This window comes from Microtus pennsylvanicus, chromosome 10 (assembly GCF_037038515.1).
Source record: "Microtus pennsylvanicus isolate mMicPen1 chromosome 10, mMicPen1.hap1, whole genome shotgun sequence".
Taxonomy (NCBI): domain Eukaryota; kingdom Metazoa; phylum Chordata; class Mammalia; order Rodentia; family Cricetidae; genus Microtus; species Microtus pennsylvanicus.
The window spans coordinates 25616311-25633836 of record NC_134588.1 but is presented as its reverse complement, the minus strand read 5'-3'; the positions used below and the strand labels follow the sequence as shown (position 1 = coordinate 25633836).

Below are 17526 nucleotides of genomic sequence, written 5' to 3'. Positions count from 1 at the left end.
ACTTTTCTGTGGCCCTATGGCAACATCTACTCACAAAAATACTGGCTTCAGCCTTGGAACCTCCTACCCAGGCTTTAGGCCAGGTTGTCTGGGCCAACAAGCTATGTATTCCAGCTCCTCCTCAGCCTCATCTTTAGTGTCGTTCCAAGGGCGTTTACTATGAGTGGGACATAACGATGGTAGTGAGTGGAAATGACATGGTGGGTTAGCAGGGTGGGCCCACGATGGGTGTGACGGGAGTGGGCTCCTTGACAGCAGGCTTCCTATGAGCTGTTTCACGGCAACGGATTCCAACAGAGTGTAAGTCCACAAAGGACTGTCTGTTCAACTTTCCTCCTCCTAGTAACACCACACACACACACACACACACACACACATACACACATTTTAGAAGCCATTTGAAGAAGATGTATGATGTAGGAGGGTCATCTATCTATCTGTTGTTTCATTGGTTAATTAATAAAGAAAACTGCTTGGCCTGATAGGTCAGAACATAGGTAGGTGGGGAGGACAGAACAGAATGCTGGGAGAAAGACAGTAGAGTCAGGCATCGCCATGAAGCTCCTGCCTGAGATGGATGAGGGTTAGAATCTTCCTGGTAAGCCACGACCCCGTGGTGATATACAGATTACTAGATATGGGTTAAAGCAAGATATGAGAGTTAGCCAAGAAGAGGCTAGATATAATGGGCCAGGCAGTGTTTAAATGAATACAATTTGTGTGTTGTTATTTCAGGTGGAAAGCTAGCCCTGCGTGAGCCAGGCAGGACGAAAAGCAGGCCTGTTTGCCACATCACTACAGGTGTAAGTTAAGTATCAAAGGAATGAAGTCTACATTTATTTAAAAATGTCTGGGGCTTAGTGGGATTTAGTGGCCTCAGCATACCTGAGGACCAGAAACCTAGCCCTCAAACAAATGAACGAACTGCACGCATTTCCCTTTTCTCAGTTTTTAAAGAGAGCCATGTCTCTAATGGACCTACAGGTGACTGGATTCCTCTAATGATAAAAACGTCCTACTTTCAAACCTTCTAGAAAATTATCTCGGCTGACAACCAACTCTAAAAAGAGTCAGGTAGGCAACACTGGATCTTACAGGAGGAACATTTGTGGTAAAAGACCTAGATTAAATGCCTTGAAGTGACACACTTTTGAGAGATGGAACCGTGGGGCCTCTGAGGGGCATTTCCTTCCCTGAAACTGGGAGTTCTCCTGCTTCTCTGATTATTAGAAAGAATGGTTAGACAGCAAATGACCAAGTATAATATAAACCAAAGTCAGTTCTTAATTCTTAATGAAATTATCCTGTAGTTAAGGATATTAATGCTAAGAGCTAACTTTAGGAGGACTCCCATAGGTGATAAATTAGTAGAGACACTGAAAAGTTGGGGTACCACAAATATAGACTGTGAATAATTCTTAAATGAAAAATAATTGATTTCATTAATCCTTTGGCCCCACAATGTGAGGACTCAGGCTTTTAAAAAGGGAACATACCTGCGCATTCTGGGAGTGGGTCACTCCATTCGACAGTATTTCCCGTAAGGTAACAGAAGGCAGACTCTACACCAATTAGCTTGTACCTGATGGAGAAGGGAAGGCTGCTATATTCAGCTACTTAAGTCTGATTTTTTTCATTCTCCAGAACATCATTTCAAAAGATTGAGTATACCACAAGATGGAGACAAAATGACAGTTGATAAACATATCCATTAAAATTTAAAAGAAAACTGTTTAGTTCACGGAAATGATATTGAAACAGCAAGACTTCCAGACATGCAAAATGCTCTGTTAGCTTACTGTATAGAAAATACTTACATGGAAAAAACCTTCTAAAATCATGTTTGATGAAACCCTTTATTCTAAATTCTAAAAGAACAGGCTTCACAAATAACAGAGTGCATTTATATTTAAAGGGTTCATGGTGCAGCAAAGCCAAGGGCTTACACTACGGATAACTCCTGACCCCACTGAACCTCTGTTTAATAAAGGCAGTGGCAAAGCGCTGCTACCTCTTTCCCTGTCTTAAAGTTGGAAATGCATTTGCTTCATTTGTTTCTAAGAAGACGTTCTGAGAACTTTACGCATGACTGTAAGGAGTTTTGATCAGCCCCAAAGCCACTTCCTCCCGCTTCCAACTCCTCCTCTAGTCCACTAGGCCCCCTTCTCCCCTAGTTCCATATGCTCCTCCGGACCCACTAAACTCAGTGCTGCCTCCACCTGATATAAAGTGGGGAGGGAGGGCAGCGACCCAGCTTGGAGACACAAAGAAATGAACTGAAATTTCCCACTGCCTGAGACCCTGATGGCATTAATTAAAGAACTTCCTTGTTCTGCATGTAGAAAAAAGCCTTAGCAACCTTCTCTTAGGAGGGCGTCTTCACACTCAGCATTTAAGCCCATGACCTAACAGTGTGTCTACATACAGAAAACTCAGATGCAAATTAACATGTAAGTCAGTTTAAAACTGGCTTGATTTTGAACACTTTAAGGATTGTTAATTTTGTATCATCGACAAATATCAATTGTTTCTTCACTAATCATATTTAGAATTACATACGTATTGGAATCTAATAATCTAGAGACGTTAGAAGTATAAAAATCTTTTCCAGGCCCACATTACTAATACTAAATGTACAATTAGTTTGTGGCAAGGGTTCTTTGGGAGAGGCATTATGTCTTTCCACTTCTTTTCCATAGCTTTCATCTGACATTTATATGCATGTGCATCGCTATGCGCATTTACAGGCGCGTGCATCGCTATGCGCATTTACACGCGCGTGCATCGCTACGCACTGTTCATATCACCCCCCACTCTCATCTGGGGGATTATTTTGCTACCAACTAGTGAACAGGTCACAAATCTATCAGTGTCTACTGAACTCCTAATTTGTTGTCATTAATTAAACACAAAGCTTTAGTGTGATGAAACTTACCCTGTGTTGCATGAGAAGTATATTTCTGAACCAAATAATATGTCCGTTCTTATGTCGATATTACCATTTTGCAATTCTCCAGGATTAGGACATGATCTTTCTAAAAAGAAAAAGAACATTTTTTTTTCATTCAATTACTAGACATAAGTAAAACACAAGTCTAACTGTACTGAATATGTTAATGGAGTGAGTGGTAATAGTAATCATATATATGTGTACACACACACAATGCTAACAGTGAGCGGGGAAGACACGGTCTTAAGGGAGCAGCGATGAGGAAAAGTAAAGGTCTACATGGAACGTGACAGCAGAAGGACGGGAGACCCCGGATCAGGAACCAGCAGGAAGGTGAGAGACAGTGAGAGCAGAATAAGACAAAGTAAAATGAACCAATGTATGAAAATACCGCAGAGAAACACATGAGTTCCATTAGAACTTAAACAAAATTTAAATGGGGGAGGAAGTAGAGAGAAGGCTGGGCTGGTAATGTTCTTTCCATGTAAGGGCGAGCACCTGACGCTGATCGACGGGACATACATAAAAAGCTGGCCATGGTATCAAGCACTTGGCAGGCAGAGGCAAACAGAGCCCTGAGGTTCACTCAGGCCTCCTTGGGAAGCCCCAGGCCAATGACAGATCCTGTCTAGATATAAGGTAAACAGTACCTGAAGAATGACACCCAAGGTTGTCCTTTGGTATAAAAGTGTACACACACACACACACACACACACAAGCAAAAAGAAATCTGTACACACATAGAAGCAAATACAAAAGAAAATTAAGGGCCTGGGGAAATGTCTCAGCAAATGAAGTGCTTGCTTATTGTTTGTGTCACCAGAATCCACGTAAACAGCTGGACACAGTGACACACCCTGTATTCTCAGGGATAAGAGAGAGACAGAACCCTTTTAAAAGACAGCGGGGAGAGAGAGAGAGGACAGCATGGGCTATGCAGCGAAGTTCCAGGCCAAAGCACCTCAGGACTGACACCTAGGGCTGTCCTCTGACCACAAACACATATACCATAAACATGTACAGTCATACCTACTTATGGGCACATACATGCATGCATGAAAAACATACACACACAAATAATATTTTTATGAAATAATCTGCACCTTGAATTTACATGATTTTTACTTTCTAAATATAACTTAGGACAGCGGGAAAAAAGAAATATGAGACCCATACCCAAAATCATTCTCTAAGCCACTGATAATTCTAATCCTTACATTTTTTAAATTTTACATTCATTTTTTGTTGCTTCAAAAAAGCAACATACTTAGAGTGTATCATCATTTTAGGTAACCTTAAGTAAACACGAAATCTTTGAGTAAGTATTCCTATTATGTAAACAGTTGTCTAAATAAAAAAACCACTCAGCTGGGCAGTGGTGGTGCACACCTTTAATCTCAGCACTCTGGAGGCAGAGACAGGCAGATCTCTGAGTTCAAGGCCAGTCTGGTCAACAGAGAAAGTTTCAGGACAGCCAAGGCTACACAGAGAAACCCTATCTTGAAAGACAAAAAAAAAAAAAATCATAATTATTTGAAGAATCATTTATATATAAATAATATATATGTGTGTGTATTTCCAGCACAAACATACAATATGTATGTGTATATATGTGAATATATGCACCTGTGTACATATAGGTATACATATATATGTACACATATGTATACACACGTATTTCCAGCACAAATAGAAGAGATATTTTTACAAACACAGATGATTGGGATTAGTTATTCAAATTATACTCACTTTTACAAAATTCAGCAACTGCGGACCATTCTAAATTATCAAGACAAGTTGAACTGCCTGACAGTGAAGTTACTCTTCGATATCCTGGCCGACACTCATATTCCACAGTGCTACCAATTGGGAAATAATTCAAATTCATATAATCCATTTTGAGGGATGCAAAAGTCACTCTTGTTGGAGCATTACAGCTTTCTAAAAGGATTAACAAAGTGTCAGAAAAAGGAACAACACAGATTGTAAAATAATCGACATCTCAAAATATCTGGCAGTTAAACCACCCCCATTTCATTTAGCTATTTACTTATTTTTTGGTATGGGTCCTTACCTCTTTATATATTCATTTTTAAATAAATATCACTGTGGTATTTGCAGTATATCAAGTGTATTCACATGATGCCTTCATTTCCCGGCTACTAAGTATCTGTTTCCCCATTAATTGTTAATAATAATAGGAATAAAAATATCTTGTATTTATTGAATATTCCTAAGTGACTTACACACACTTACTCATTTACTCTTACAGCAGCCCTTGGTAACGAGGGCCAGATGAACCAGCTGTACATCAAGTGTACACCAAGTGTAAACAGCTGGAGCAATGAGCTCTAGCAAGACAAGGAGTAGAGTAAGAAATCGTGCCTCAGTCGTCCCGAGGCCCAAGCTTGAAGCCTGGCTTTTTGGCAGAAGAGATTCTGGTCTTGTGCATATTATTTACCTTCTGGTAGAAGATTTCCTCAACTTTGAAACTGAGAAGAGTCCCCACATCCATAATTCATGGGGTGACTTGAAGGTTTAGGTGAAGCAATACTGAGGGAGAGTTACAAACTCTAAGGCGTGGTAAAGGCTGATGGCTTTCTTGCCTTCAATAGCGGCTGAAAAAACAACTGCAAAGTCTCTTTCACGTATGGGTTCAAGAGTTCGTTTTGAATGATTCTGAATTTACTGTAGCTTCTCCCAATTCAGGTCGCTCAAAGGCAGCAATCCAGTCTTTTATCTTTACTTTTCTGAGACTACAGAATGATATTCTGATCCATGATGGGCCACATACATAAATGTGGTTCCTGCAGGTATGTAATGGAGCGAACTATTCCTGTTGCCTAGCAACACTGCAGCCATCCTAATGTAATTTCTTACTAACATGTTTGCACTGGTGCTGGGGATAGCAACTGGGGTCTATGAAATTCATGAGGGTGGAGCACATCCAAACACCCAGGGTAGATAATGTTTGGTAGGAAGTGTGTAGGTTCAAAGTCCTGTTCTTATCAGACTATAATTTTTATTGTTATTTTAGAGTGTAAAAAGATGAAAGGGGGGATGCCAGGTAGGTTATAATTACAGACACTTGAGAGGCTAAGACAGGAGGATTTTGAGAGTCCATGAGTTCAGGTCAGCCTGAGCAAAATACAGTCAAACAAAAAATAAAAAAAATATGGTTAAAAAACAAAAAAAAAACTAATGCTAGTAGATTACTTTTTAAAGAAAATTAGCATAGTCTCGATGTACAGTGTCTGTAAAGCCTAAGTAGTGGGCACTAATGCCTTAAGCCCTGAGGGCCACTCCTCTCTCCCTGACTAATGAGCTACAAATGCCAATGCAATTAGCAGAGGAACACAGGCTTATAGTGAGAGAACAGGCAGCAGGCAACACCATAGAACCCGGATGGGCAGACACCACTCAGTTCTGAATCCCTGTACTGTGTTCAGATACACCAGAATCACCTACAAACTGTATCTTAAAGCTAACACAAGGCTATATATGTACAACAGATCTTTTTAAAGTAAGATCTTAAAATGTCTCCCAAGAGTTGTACTCTCTACTTAACAAAATGAAGTTGAAGAAGGCAGATCACCTGGGTGTGTGTCTCAAGGTACTTGCCAAATATATTCACATATAATTTACTCCCTGAACAGGACCTATCGTTTATTTTCTCTATTAGCCTGTCCCATAGAAAGAAAAACTCTTAATGAAGAAGCAGGACCTGCTATAGGAAGTACCGCCTTCAATTAGCTGGAGTGTGAACTGCCAACACGTATACTCTGGGGGTTAATAATGCTAGAAAACTATCAATTACCAGTCACTCCAAAGAGGAGTAAAAATAACCTCAACGAGATACACAGTCCATCACATTTCTACAAAGAAATGAAGAACTTACTATTACAGAATGTGTCCAGGCTCGACCATTGACCATTTTCAAGACAGAACACTGTGTCTTGCTTGTTTGGAATTTTTTGATAGTCTTTATTACATAAATATACCACAAAACTTTCTTGGGGAAAACTGGTTTTTCCATCCACCTCTGGCGTGGCATTAGGTATTTCTGGAGGTGGGCCGCAGTCACCTAGGATGATGAGAGCAGAGGTAAAGTAGACAACTCCCCACACCCAAAGATTTTCTTTCCCCACACCTGGAATAAGGAAAGCAGCAATGACTCTTTACTTCCTCCCCCTGCTCAACCTTCCCAACAGGAACTTGCAATGCCTAGGCGCTCTTCAACACAACACAAAATTAAGTGAAGAGTAAATATTCCGTCCCCCTAAAGAAGAAGTTCAGAATGTCCTCAAAATCCACGCGGATACTGCGGCTAGCAAGTTCAGACACCGGAGTATGTGTTGCCAGACGCTGCTCGCCGCTGGACTCTCAGGGGCACAGATGGTCCGCCATCTGCCCTCCACCTTAAGTATTAAAGAACCCGAAACAGGGCTGGAGATTCGCACACAGCTCTCTCTTTTAATTTTTCTCCCGGTCTCGGGTAGCGGGATCCAGTCGCAGCCCCGACAGTCCAGCACTCCACACCCATCCCTCCCGCCTGCCAAGGGCACCTGCTCACGGGGTCCCCCAGTTACGGGGAACAATGCCTGATGAGCATGCGCGCGTCTGACCGGCGCCCAGCTCTGGGCCACTCACCCCGCACGGTCGGGGACAGCAGCAGCAGCGGCAGCAGCGGCAGCAGGGACAGCAGCAGTGGTGACGGCGGCAGTGGCGAGGACCGAGTCCCTGAGCCCATTGCCCCAGGTAAGAGTGAGAGAGAGTCCGGCTGCGGGTGGACCCTTTTCGCGCCGCGAAAATTGAGTGACTTCGGCGGGGCTGGGCGGGGCTCTTATGACCATGGGTGGGGCGGGCCTCGTGCAGAGGGCGTTCCCTCCGTGATGTGGGCGGGCCTGGACTTGAGCGTCACCCTGGGGACCCAGCCTTGGGGTGGACCTGCTATGAGTTATGTCTGGAGAGGGACTATGTGCCTTCTAAAGCAGGGGTAGGCGCGGTGGAATTTCTGGGCTGGTGGGAGCGGAGAAACAGGGCACACCCAGGTCCTCTGTGGCTTCAGCTGCAAGATGTCAGATGAAGGGTGGGAATCGGTGACACAAGTATGTTGTCTTCATGATCTCCCCATGGTGTCAAAACGGAAAGTAGGAGATGAGCCAAGAAGACAAGACTAGACTAAAAGAGATCTGGAGGCCAGCCTGGCAGAGCCCTCTCAAACAACAGAGTTAGGGAGCCTGACTGATGGCTTTTAGATCTTGTCTGGGTGAGGAGTTGCTTTCTTAGTCCTTAGTCAGGTTATGTACCAACGACCCGTTTTGAATTCTAACTTTAGGATTTAGTCCTGCTATAAAGTGAAATTCAGAAATATGTAGTAGACCCTAAGGCAAAGATTTGTTTCGTGCTGTGCAAAATAGCCAATGATACCCAAAGTGAGCCGCACATTGGAATCACCTGAAGTCATTAAAAATAACAATAATCCAGGGGGTGAAGCTGTGGCCAGGACAAGCTGAACATCTTTGAGAACAGCTCTAGGAATTAGGATTATTTAAGGTGTGTCACTGTGCAACCTGGTTTGTGAAGCCCCTGATCCAGGTGATACCTTTAGACCAATCATGTACCCCAGGGTGATGCTGATGGCGGGGGGGGGGGGGGGGACACAGAGGACAGAGAGAGAGAGAAAGGCAAGTTGCAGTTCCTCAAGTGAAGAGCTCTGGAGTTTAACAGTGTTTGGGTTTGGTAGCAGAGTCCTGGCCTGAACTATCTGCTCCCATAGCTTCTGTGCCTGGCTGGTGAAGCCCCTCAGCTGAAATTCTGTCTTTGATGGTGGGCCAGCTGTGTAAGTGTTTGTTACACCCTATGCTGATAGTTTTTCCTGAAGTTTACTCATGGTTCCTTATAGGGCAGTGTGAGCTTCTGAAGAGGAATCTTGTTTTCCACACTGTTTGATTTGTTGAAAATCCTTTGCTTGATGCTTACTTAGTTCACCAAACACCATGTTGCCCAATGCAGAGTTTATAGGAAAGGGTCTCCTATAGGTGCTTGTTGAAATCTAACAGTATTTAAATGTTCTGAAGTTGACATCATTCTGTAGTGACTCACGCCTGTAAACTTGGAAGGTTGAGCAAGAGGTTTAGGGCTCAAGGCTAGCCCAACATGGCCTGTATAATGGGATCATTTCTCAAAAACAAAAATATCCTATAATTTAAAAATCTTACAAAGGTGGAGAGTTTTAAAGCCATCAAGTGTGTTTCTCATACTCTATGGCAAAACTGTACCATTCCTTAAGTATGTAAGGGCCCAGCAGAGACTGAGAAGCAGTATCAGTGGGGCCTTCATGTTTTCCCGCAGAGCTTTCTGTGACATCATTCCACACTTTTCTTCTGTCAGGCCATACTGTCAAGGACTGGCCTTGACAAAATCACCTCTTACCAGGGTCAGGGCGTGGGAATTGAAGAAATATAAGTAAAGAATATGAAGGCACATAAAAATAATAAGAGAGAAAACACAGAATAATACCAGGAGGGTATTCCAGCGATTACTGAAATCACCCATGTTTATTTTTTCACAGCTTTTATGCCCAACTAAAGGGAGGGGAGGCAACAAAAGACTTTATTAACATGATACTAAGGTTAACTCACACAGTCAAACCCATTATCACTCTGACACATCAAATCATTAGTATTGTGTTGTCTAGGTAGCAAAATTGCTATAGGTCATGTATTCTGAAGACTGCGCTTCCCTAGGTGACCTCATAGTCACAAAAGAAGGAGCAGAAGTATCCTGCCCACCTGTCAGGATGGCTTCAAGCTATCTTAATTTCAAAAGAACCAAGCAGTCACATCCTGAGTTGGGAGTGGCAACTCTGCTTGTCAATCTCCAAACTCCCTGACCATCAGACAAGGTGGACGTGGGCCTGCAGTTTTTGGCCTCCACATCATAGGTAGATTGAGTCAAAACCAGGTAGGGAGCTCTGGGAAATCTTTGAAAGAGTTCTCTAAATGTGTGTTAAATGAACACCGTAGCTTTCTTTCTAGATAGAACAATGGACTCAGAGTGTCAAAAACTATCTTCATCATCCAGCTTAGAGCAACACTGATTACTCTCAGCATTCACTTTCTAAAGTAGGTTGTTCTCAGGAATAAGTTCTTTTGAAAGGAGCAAGTAGAAGAAATAATGGCTGGACCCTTAAGTAATGCTTGTCAACACCCAAATAATTACAAGACTCTGGAGGGAAAGAATTAAGAATATCGCATGATTCACTTACTTAATTCAAAAAAGACACGCACTAAAATGTAAGCGTGACTACGAAAGGAACAAAACCTCCAAATTTATAACTTAGTGAGAGTATTTTATTTTAAATGCTGGCCCCATTTGCTGTATTCCTGTTGCTTTCTGTGTGTACCGTTTTACCGGCACAGCTTCAGAAACTGGAAATGCTATCGATATTTCACAGATGAAAGAACAAAATGGTTATTTCTACCAAAATCTGTACATTAAGAATTGACTGTTAGGAAAAATCTTAAGATGAGCCTCTCCGCTGACACATAATCACTCCAATCAGACCAGATTAGACCAAATCAAAGATGCCCCCGTTTAATAAATGCAGCCCTCCTGGGTGGTAGAGAGCATGGGAGAGATAGGGGAGTTCGATATATGGAGAGAGACCATGCAAAGCCAACCACATGTTCCTTTTCAGGCAGGAGCATAAATAGCCTGCGGGAGTGGTCCTGGCCCTTCCGGGCGAGGGGTCAGCGTTTGGTGGGTTTTTCTGGAGGTGGAGTCCGGCCCAAGGCAACTCCCAAGCCAGGGACTGGGGTGACACTTCCAACTTGATATTACAGTGACCAGATTCTGCTAGGAAATTTCTTCTCAACCCCTTGAGAAAAGGGGGTGGAGAGTCCTACAATCTGCTCATGTGAGGGCCGCACTGATTGTACCAAACAGGACCAGCTCGCAGAAAGGGCAGGACTGAGAGTCAGGCTATAAGATCTGAGGAGCTCATCTGTACAAGCTGCTCATGAGAGTTAGCAGACTGTTGAGCGATTGCAGGGAAGCACTGGGTAATTTGGAAGTTTTGCACGGATTCTGGAAATGCAGCGACTCCAACAGCACCATAGTTGAGAGGTCAACACCAGGGAACAGAAATGTCTTAATTTCAGATTTTTAAATGACGAATCTATATTAAAGAAGTAAACCTGATATTCTTAAACAAAGAAAACCTCACATTATTCTTACAAACCCTTGGGCTTCCGTTCTTGTTTAGACCAAAGGCATTTTGAAGGAGGAGTCCACAGAATTTGACAACTGAGCAGAAGCTAAACAATCTTAAAGGTGACTCTAAAATTCGAGCATGTGTAAGGTGAAGAGGCAACTGTAAAAGGACCCTTATTCCCAACCCGGGAGGCAACTGAGGGACGAAATCACCAGTTTGGCTTTCTGCTGGTTAAGTTATGAAAAGTGTCAGCAGCATGTTTAAGGACATGCGCAGCATGAGTTGAGTGTAGAAGACATTGCTGGAGCTAGAGAGACCCATCTTAGGGGGGTGGTGGTGGGGGGTATCCAGGGCGAGGGCAAACAGAAACTCAGAGGAAAGTCTTGAAGTCACACCTTAGAATCAACAGTGCCGGGAGCAGGTGTAAAACGGAAGAGGATATTACAATTTCCTGAAAGACAAGGCTGCCTTACGGTCAGCTGGATTCCGTCAGTCTTGTAGGTGAGGGAGGCCACTGGCATTCAAAGGTGTTGCGAAATTTAAACCACTTAAACAGCTGAAGGTCTCGGGACATTCCACCTCTCTTCTCTCTCTTCCAGGAAGTCTCCCAGGTCAAAGGTCACAATGGAGTACTTTGCTGCTTTCTGTCCTACACACGCACGCACACACACACACACACACGCGCGCGTGCGCGTCACTCAGTCCCTCTTCCTAGGCACCTTCTCTGTGCCTTCCTAGTGGCCTTCAGTATTCCCTCCTGAATCTGAGAGCACCCAACAAAAACAAGACCTTTGGGCTGAGGTTTTCTTTTTTTTTTTTTTTTTGTCACGCAGCTGCAATTCTAGGCTGCTCTGCACTGCAAATTACGTGAGGCATGTTTTCTAGAAGTTCATAGAAACAGATGAGCACACCTGCTTCTTGTTTATTGAAGAAACATTCCATACATCTGATCGTGGATTCCCCACCCTCCCCACCCACCCGACTCCACACCCTCTCTCCTTACAGAAAACAAACAGGAAAACAAACAAAAACAACAGCAACAACCAAAATAAAAAGGAAGAAAAAAAACAAACAAACAAGAAACAGACACATACACCCACCCCCCAAAAACCCACAAAGTTGGAATTCATAATATACAAGCAAAAGATGGTAAGACGAAGAGAGGTGTTTTTATTGTTGTAATTATTTTTTAAATTTTCATGCAATATATTTTGGTCATGTTCTTTTCCTTTCCCCAACTCCTCCAGAACCTTCCACTCATATCCTCATTTCATAGTGTTTCTCTTTTCTAAAAAAGAAAGAAAAGAAAACAAGTGTGTGTGTGTGTGTGTGTGTGTGTGTGTGTGTGTGTATGCAAAGGACCCATTCACAAAAGTTCCATATCCGATACCCTGCATATCAGATATTTACATTACAATTTATAACAGTAGCAAAATTGCAGTTATGAAGAAGCAACAGAAATAATTTTATGGTTGGGAGCATCACCACAACATGAGGAACTGTACTTAAGGGGTCGCAGCATTAGGGAGGTTGAGAACCACTGATTTAGCAGAATAATTATAGTAGCTGTTCCCTTGTCCAGTCTCCGGTTCTTGGCCTCTTTCTCCCATAACATTTGTGCCACTATTGGCTTTAGGCAGGTTGCTATTGTAGCTCAAAGGAGGTTCATAGTTGGATGGGATCAATGATTGTGTTTTCTTCTACAGCAGCGTGTATAGTACCTTTCAACACTATGAATGCTAATCAGTAGGGGTGATGCTCAATGTCTCCATGAATGTGGTATCTTCAGGAGTCAGGTCCTAATCTCAGGTTGTGGAGGGCAACCTAATAGCATCGGCAATGGCCTGTGAATTTGAAGGACTCTATAGGACTCCTTTGTCTAACAACTCAAAAGATGTAAACCCTGTCCTGGCAGTGGGGGTTTTATTAAGTATCATAGGATGTCCAGTTGAAGCATTGTCTCTCCCATCATATGGTATCTCCATTTAAATTATATGTGTGTGTGTGTCTGTATGTGATATATATATTATATAGTGTATATATAATATATACATTATTTTAAGGTGTGCAAGTTTTGTTTATGCTATGGAACATTTGTTTAATAATGTAAAGATTGTTGCTTTTGTTTATGCTGCATTTGTTTAACCCCGTAAAGCTGTGATTCTTTGCTTGTGTAGAACTCATGATGGTCTAATAAAGAGCTGGATGACCAATAGCAAGGCAAAAGCAAGGACAGGTGGGGCTGGCAGGCAGAATAAATAGAAATAGAAAACAAGGAGTGTGTGTGTGTGTGTGGGGGGAATCAAGAGAACAAAAAAGGTGGGGCTTAGCCACCCAACCACAGTGAGAAGGAAGTGAGATATATAGACATAAGTAAAAGAAAAAGCCCAGAGGCAAAAGGCATTTGAGATAATATAAGTTAGAAAAGCTGGCAAAAATAAGCCAAGCTAAGGCCGGGCATTCTTAACTAAGAATAAGCCTCCGTGAGTGATTTATTTGGGAGCTGGGTGGTGGACCCCTTAAAGAGCCAGAAGAGTAAAGATGGTACAAGGGGAACTTCTACAGTAGTAGGTTTCCATCTTCCCATCTGGCTTTTCAAAAGGCCTTTAGTGTGGGTTGTCCTTCCCCATATTCCCTCCTTTACCTACACACACACACACACACACACACGCACGCACGCACGCACGCACACACACACACACACACACACACGCACACGCACACGCACACACACACACACGCACACACACACACACACACACGCACGCACACACACACACACACACACACACGCACGCACACACGCACGCACGCACACGCACACACACCATTTAATCCTACTATTCTGATTTTCTGTTTATCCCTTTAAAACACTCTATTTTCCCTTCCTTGGAAAACCCCTTCTTCCTTCCTGGTCCCTTATTAGCTACCTAACCCCTGTGAATATTCTAAATAAAACACACATTGCTAACACTAACATGTTCATTTAAGAGAAATATAGTGTTTGTCTTTCAGGCTCTGGGTTACCTCACTTGGGGACTGTTTATAACTTCATCCATTTTCCTGCGAATTTCATAATTATGTTTTCCTTAACAGCTGACTAATATATCATTGCATAAATAATATGCCATTTCAGTATCCAAATTCATCAGCTAATAGAAATCTAGACTGCTTTTTGTTAGTTTTATTTGCCAAGAATTCACTAATTAAGGCGTGAGCATGCTACAGAAGTTCGGGGCTGATTTGTTTATTTTTCACTAGGTTCAGGTTCAGCACCATTTGGTTAGCGGAGCCAATAAGATGTAACATGTCCACCTGGCAGAACCACTTCAGCCTGCTCCTGGTATGTTTGGGGAGAGAGTCTCCAGGCGAGTGGGAGGGTAATGTTGACCTTGCATGAGCAAATGCTTCTTCAATGGGCCCTGGTTTTATGAGACTCCAGTGGATTGTCACTGCCAAAGCAGAGACAGAGAAAGGGCAAGAAAATTCAAGCCTGTGGGGGCAGGGGGAGTGTGTGTGTGTGTGTGTGTGTGTGTGTGTGTGTGTGTGTGTGTGAGAGAGAGAGAGAGAGAGAGAGAGAGAGAGAGAGAGAGAGAGAGAGAGAGAGGAGGGGTGAATGAGTGTGTGTGTGTGTGTGTGTGTGTGTGAAAGAGAGAGAGAGAGAGAGAGAGAGAGAGAGAGAGAGAGAGAGGAGGGGTGAATGAGTGTGTGTGTGTGTGTGTGTGTGTGTGTGAAAGAGAGTAGGGAGCAAGTGTGTGTGCGTGCATGTATGTGCACACACACACACCCATGATAAAAGGCAATGCGGCACAGGGCAGAGTTCTGAGACTCAGAAAAGCACAGGCTCTAACACTGACACTTCCTTTGTCTTCTGTGTGGCCCACTGTCAGCCACTCTGGGTATAAAATAGGCAGGAGCATAGTCCCGATCTCACAGTGTTGTGAGGAACAAAAGAAATAAGAGGTATCAAGCATCTGGTTCTTTGCTTAACTTAGAGTAAATACTCCATAATTCATAGGCAGTCATCACTGGCAGTGTCTGACATAAACATTTCAGATACCAAGTGGGACCTGCCCATGGTCCCATGATCTGTCAAGACATAGACCGAATAAACCTGTTAAAACTCAGATTTTCCAAAGGGAGGCAAATGGTGCTGATGTAATCCATTTGTCCTCATTCTTTCTCCACCCCAGTAGAATTTATTCTCTGGCAAAGATTATTATTTGGGTCATTTGTGCAAATATTCAAAACTGTTGAATCGCTGGGCTCGTTCTCGATGTCCCAGTCAGCCCAGCTGTAGTGTATTTCCCTAATTTCTGCTCTTGGAATCCAAGAAGCAGACCTCCATGCTGTCTCAAGAGGACAGGGTGAAGAGAGAAGTGAGAAACACTGTTAAGGGCGCCGTGTCCCCTTCTAGCTTGGGACCTTGCCTGGTTAGCCGTCACCGCGCTGCAGTCTTTGTACACAGATTTTACAATTGCTGTATCATTCTGTCAGGAACGGCACAACCAAAACCAATTTCCCCTGCTTCCTAACTTAGCACCTCAGCTTTGGTAATGCTGCCCCTGTATTGTGGTTTGGGTGTCATTCGCATGCCCCTCCTGGACTCGGGTTTCCTATGTTAGGCTTGTTCCCAGGGAGACAATATCCGGAGGTGCTGGAGCCTCTGTAGCTACCACCCTCATCTCCTGACTCCTTATGCTTCTCCTGCACGACTGTTGTAAAAGGAACAGGTGTGGCCCTGCACAGCCCCTGGTTGGAGATGCAGTCATTTACATTTGTCCCTAGAATATAGAAAATGTCTTATCTTACCTCTGATTAATTATATCTTTCGGTAGTGGGGTGTTATCTTTCCTTTCTGTGTCACCTATTTTCTGAGTTCCTGTGGGTCTGCAGTTGTTAGCTTGACTCTTTGTTTTCAAGCTGGACCTTCCCCAGGTGTCTAACACTCCATGATTTGTTGTCTATGAAAGAGTGACTATTCAGAAAGCTGGTGGGAAGTGCTGGCTACGTGGTTAAGACTGGCTTCCTGATGAGCCGAAGTGTAGGGCTATTAGGACCGGAAATCTGACTGTGTATATAATCATCTAAAAGCATTTTACCTCAGACTCACTTCTCTAGAAACAGAATTCCCAAAGTCCTGTCTAAGTGAACAGAGAAGTAAGTATATGCCGATCATTCTGGATCCTAAGCCCAAAGAATCAAAGACCTTGGCATTCATCATCCACCACTTCTATTTCTTTTCTTTTCCCCTCTGTTTTTCAGGTTCAGTGTTTCTGAGCCTTTTTTCCCCTTTCATGTTCCCTACCCCGTTGAGGCAGGAAGGTCACTCACACACTGCATTGGGGGAGGGTCCTTTGGATCTGTGCACTCTGAATACCCTTTCAGGTGACCCTAGTTTCAGTTCCATCCCTCATCCTCTTTGCAGAGGTTCCTGGGGCCTTAACATCCTGCACCATCAGTGGTTGGTTGCAGACTGTAACATTTCAGCTTTCCCTTCTGCCCTAACTCAGTACGCCCTTCAAGACCTGGCTGGCATCTCCTCTCCTGTGTTTTCGTGCCTTTAAGACGCCCCTTTACTGTCATTTACTGAGAGGCATTTTTTAAAGGAATGCAAATATGTATAAACAATCATTTAACCATTTTAAGCTAGAAGCGGATGTGTTTATTGCTTCACCATTGCATAGAAGACTCTGGATTGTCACCTTGACTACAGAGTCCTTCATCAGTCACTATTTATTTAGCATCTGACTAGAGATTTTGACAAAACTGGTTATATCAATGAAAACTTTAAAAAACGAAGTCATAGGTTGTAGAATAGTATTTTAAGATGTGTTACATTTGTTTATGCTATGGAACATTTGTTTTAATGATGCAAAGATGTGTTGCATTGGTTTTTGTTGCATTTGTTTAACTCCGAACCTGTGTTACTTTGCCTGTCTAAAAACCTGATTGGTCTAATAAGGAGCTGAACAGCTGATAGTGGGCAGAGAAAGGATAGGCAGGGCTGGCAGGCAGAGAGAAGAAATAGGAGAAGAAGTCTGAGAGACCAAGGAGCAAGAAAAGGAGAAGGAGAAGAGGACATCAGGGACCAGCCACCCAGCTACACAACCGGCAATGGAGTAAGACAGAAAAGATATACAGAAATAGAGGAAGGTCAAAGCCCAGCGGAAAATGATAGACAGGATAATTTAAGACAAGCTGTCTAGAAATAAGCCAAGCTAAGGCCAGGCATTCATAAGAAAGAGTAAATCTGAACTGAGTGGTGGGCCCCCAAAGAGCCAAAGAACAAAGAGGGGGAAAAACAGTCATAACTTGGAAAAGAATCTCCTGTCCTTATGATGGGAGTGCACAGAAT

At 43.1% G+C, this 17526-nt stretch overlaps 1 protein-coding gene and 1 long non-coding RNA gene across 4 annotated transcripts in view; one reads left to right on the top strand and one right to left on the bottom strand.

The window, feature by feature from the left end:
- Nucleotides 1-7791, bottom strand: part of Cd55 (CD55 molecule (Cromer blood group)) — a 22320-nt gene extending 14529 nt beyond the window's left edge. The window contains exons 1-5 of one of the 2 annotated variants that reach the window (XM_075987818.1): nt 7601-7791; nt 6849-7034; nt 4700-4891; nt 2936-3035; nt 1497-1582 (exon numbers count right to left, since the gene is read on the bottom strand). In XM_075987818.1, coding sequence (XP_075843933.1) covers nt 1497-1582; nt 2936-3035; nt 4700-4891; nt 6849-7034; nt 7601-7700 — 664 coding nt within the window. In that variant the 5' untranslated portion in view covers nt 7701-7791. The remainder of the gene's footprint in view (nt 1-1496; nt 1583-2935; nt 3036-4699; nt 4892-6848; nt 7035-7600) is intronic. The other variant, XM_075987817.1, reaches the window with a different exon arrangement.
- LOC142858511 (uncharacterized) overlaps nt 7638-17526 on the top strand; it is a 27692-nt gene continuing 17803 nt past the window's right edge. For both annotated transcript variants that reach the window (XR_012912033.1, XR_012912034.1), the window contains exons 1-2: nt 7638-7708; nt 14430-14511. This is a non-coding gene — a long non-coding RNA (uncharacterized LOC142858511). The remainder of the gene's footprint in view (nt 7709-14429; nt 14512-17526) is intronic.